Here is a 1,998-nt window from a genome sequence, read left to right as displayed (position 1 = left end):
GGGATGAGGATGAGGAAAAAGTTGTGGCACAGAAGTAAAGAAATTAGGCTGACAGCTACAGAATTTGTGTTGGTGCAGGAGGGAGGGATAAAAATTCACCAACGTTTACACAATAATAAGCTTTGTCCTATCCAAACTGAAGCATGGGTCCCAAAACAACTACTCTTTATAAAGTATGTGTAACAAGACAACTCAGCAACAGAAACCATCTTCAATGTGGTATAATAAAGAAAAGTCCAGGATCCTCAAAGTCAAGGAAGGAGGGAGCTTGAAAAATGAATTATTGTTCATTATCTGAACAATAATTATCTGAAATAATAAAAATTTAGGATGGTGATGCTATTTATTAATTCAACAGATACTAATTATATTTATTACGTAATATTATGTATAATGCATGTAATCCGAGGTTAAACAAAGATTAAAATTTTCTTTCATCATGAAAACAACTGACTATATGATGTATAACTTAGATAGATTGCTTACTGATCAATACTTAAATACTGAATTTACAAATCAGGGTTATTATTCAGCTATATACACTTGTGGCACCATGCAGTGAACTTAGTCTTATGAACATGACTTTCAATTACCAGGTCTTACAAAGAAATTTTTTCTCGTTATTTTGTTGCTTGTTTTTGTGGTACTAGAATTGATTCTAGGGCCTTACATGTATTAAGCAAGCATTCTACCAACTGAGCTATATCTGTAGCCCCTCAAATATATGTTTCAATTGTGTTAAAATTAAAGTGTTTGCCCAGGTAATTTCCACCAAATGAATTTACCTCCGTTAACTTGAGTGGCATAAAGTTTAATTAGCAAAGTTAGATCTAAAACTATGTTGAATTAGATAAAAATTTAAAAGAAGCTATTGAATATAGATAGCTTCTATTGAATTTTGTATATTAGGGATCTTTAGGAGACAAGTTTCAGTAAACGTTTGATGGTAAAAGATAGATTTCTGAGAGTTAAAGATGAAGAGAAACCAGCAATTTATATATGTATATATATATATTTCCAAGTAAGAGATCTTACCTGAAGTCCCTGCTCTTATGAAAAAAAGATCCTAGCTTGATCCATGTGCTTTTTGATAGCTTCTTTTATCTCTTTATTCCTCAGGCTATAGATAATGGGATTGAAGAAGGGGGATAAAACTGCAAAGGCCAGGGCAATAGCTGTATCCCAGAACAAGGAGTAGGTGGCAGAGAAGCGTAGATACATGAGAGCCACACTACCAAAGAAGAGCAAAAAGACTGTGAGGTGGGAGACACATGTAGAAAATGCTTTGCGACGGCCTTCAGCTGAATGAATACGTAGAATCACAGCCACAATACCAACATAGGACATGAAGATGAGCACCACTGCTGTAATAATTTCTACTGCATGGACAATATCTACCACCTGAATCATGATGATGGTGTGTATGTCTGTGCAAGCGAGGCGCAGCACTGGGAGGAAGTCACAGAAGATATGCTCAAGTTGATTGGAGCCACAAAATGGCAGTGTGGAGATCCAGGCAATCTCAGGAAGGGGTGTGATAAAGCCACAAACACAGCAAACTAAAGTCAGTTGGGCACACAGCTTGGGTGTCATGATAGTGGGATAATGAAGAGGGCTACAGATGGCCAGGTAGCGGTCAAAGGCCATAGCTGTTAAGAGACAAACTTCACTGATGCCTGTGGAATGGAAGAAATACATCTGTAGGAGACAGCCATTTAAGGAAATACTCCTTCTTTCACTAATCAGGCCAGAGAGCATCTTTGGGATGGTGGCTGTGGTATACCAGATCTCCAAGAAAGAAAGAGCACTGATAAAGAAGTACATGGGAGTGTGGAGGTGAGTATTCAGCTGGACTACTGTGATGATAACCAGGTTTCCAACAACAATGAAAGCATAGACGAAGAGCAGTGGAATGAAACAGATGACAGAATCTCCCCAGGAACAAGGGAAAGCAGAGAAGATAAACTCTTGAGCAGTGGTCCAATTGAGGCTTTCCAT

At 37.8% G+C, this 1,998-nt stretch overlaps 1 protein-coding gene across 1 annotated transcript; it reads right to left on the bottom strand.

Annotated features, from left to right (window-relative positions):
• Window positions 1–1,050: 1,050 nt before the first annotated feature.
• Window positions 1,051–1,998, bottom strand: LOC109693257 (olfactory receptor 6K2). Its single transcript, XM_020174467.2, has one exon. It carries the CDS (start codon window positions 1,996–1,998, stop codon window positions 1,051–1,053), a length of 948 nt encoding a protein of 315 aa, XP_020030056.1.

The sequence above is a fragment of the Castor canadensis genome, chromosome 11 (assembly GCF_047511655.1).
Source record: "Castor canadensis chromosome 11, mCasCan1.hap1v2, whole genome shotgun sequence".
Classification (NCBI taxonomy): domain Eukaryota; kingdom Metazoa; phylum Chordata; class Mammalia; order Rodentia; family Castoridae; genus Castor; species Castor canadensis.
Note: the sequence above shows the minus strand (reverse complement) of the source record. Positions and strands in the feature narration are given on the sequence as shown.

What these genes read in the sequence shown, in the direction of transcription:
- LOC109693257 (XM_020174467.2), bottom strand. Translation starts at nt 1,998, where the DNA reads ATGGAAAGCCTCAATTGGACCACTGCTCAAGAGTTTATCTTCTCTGCT.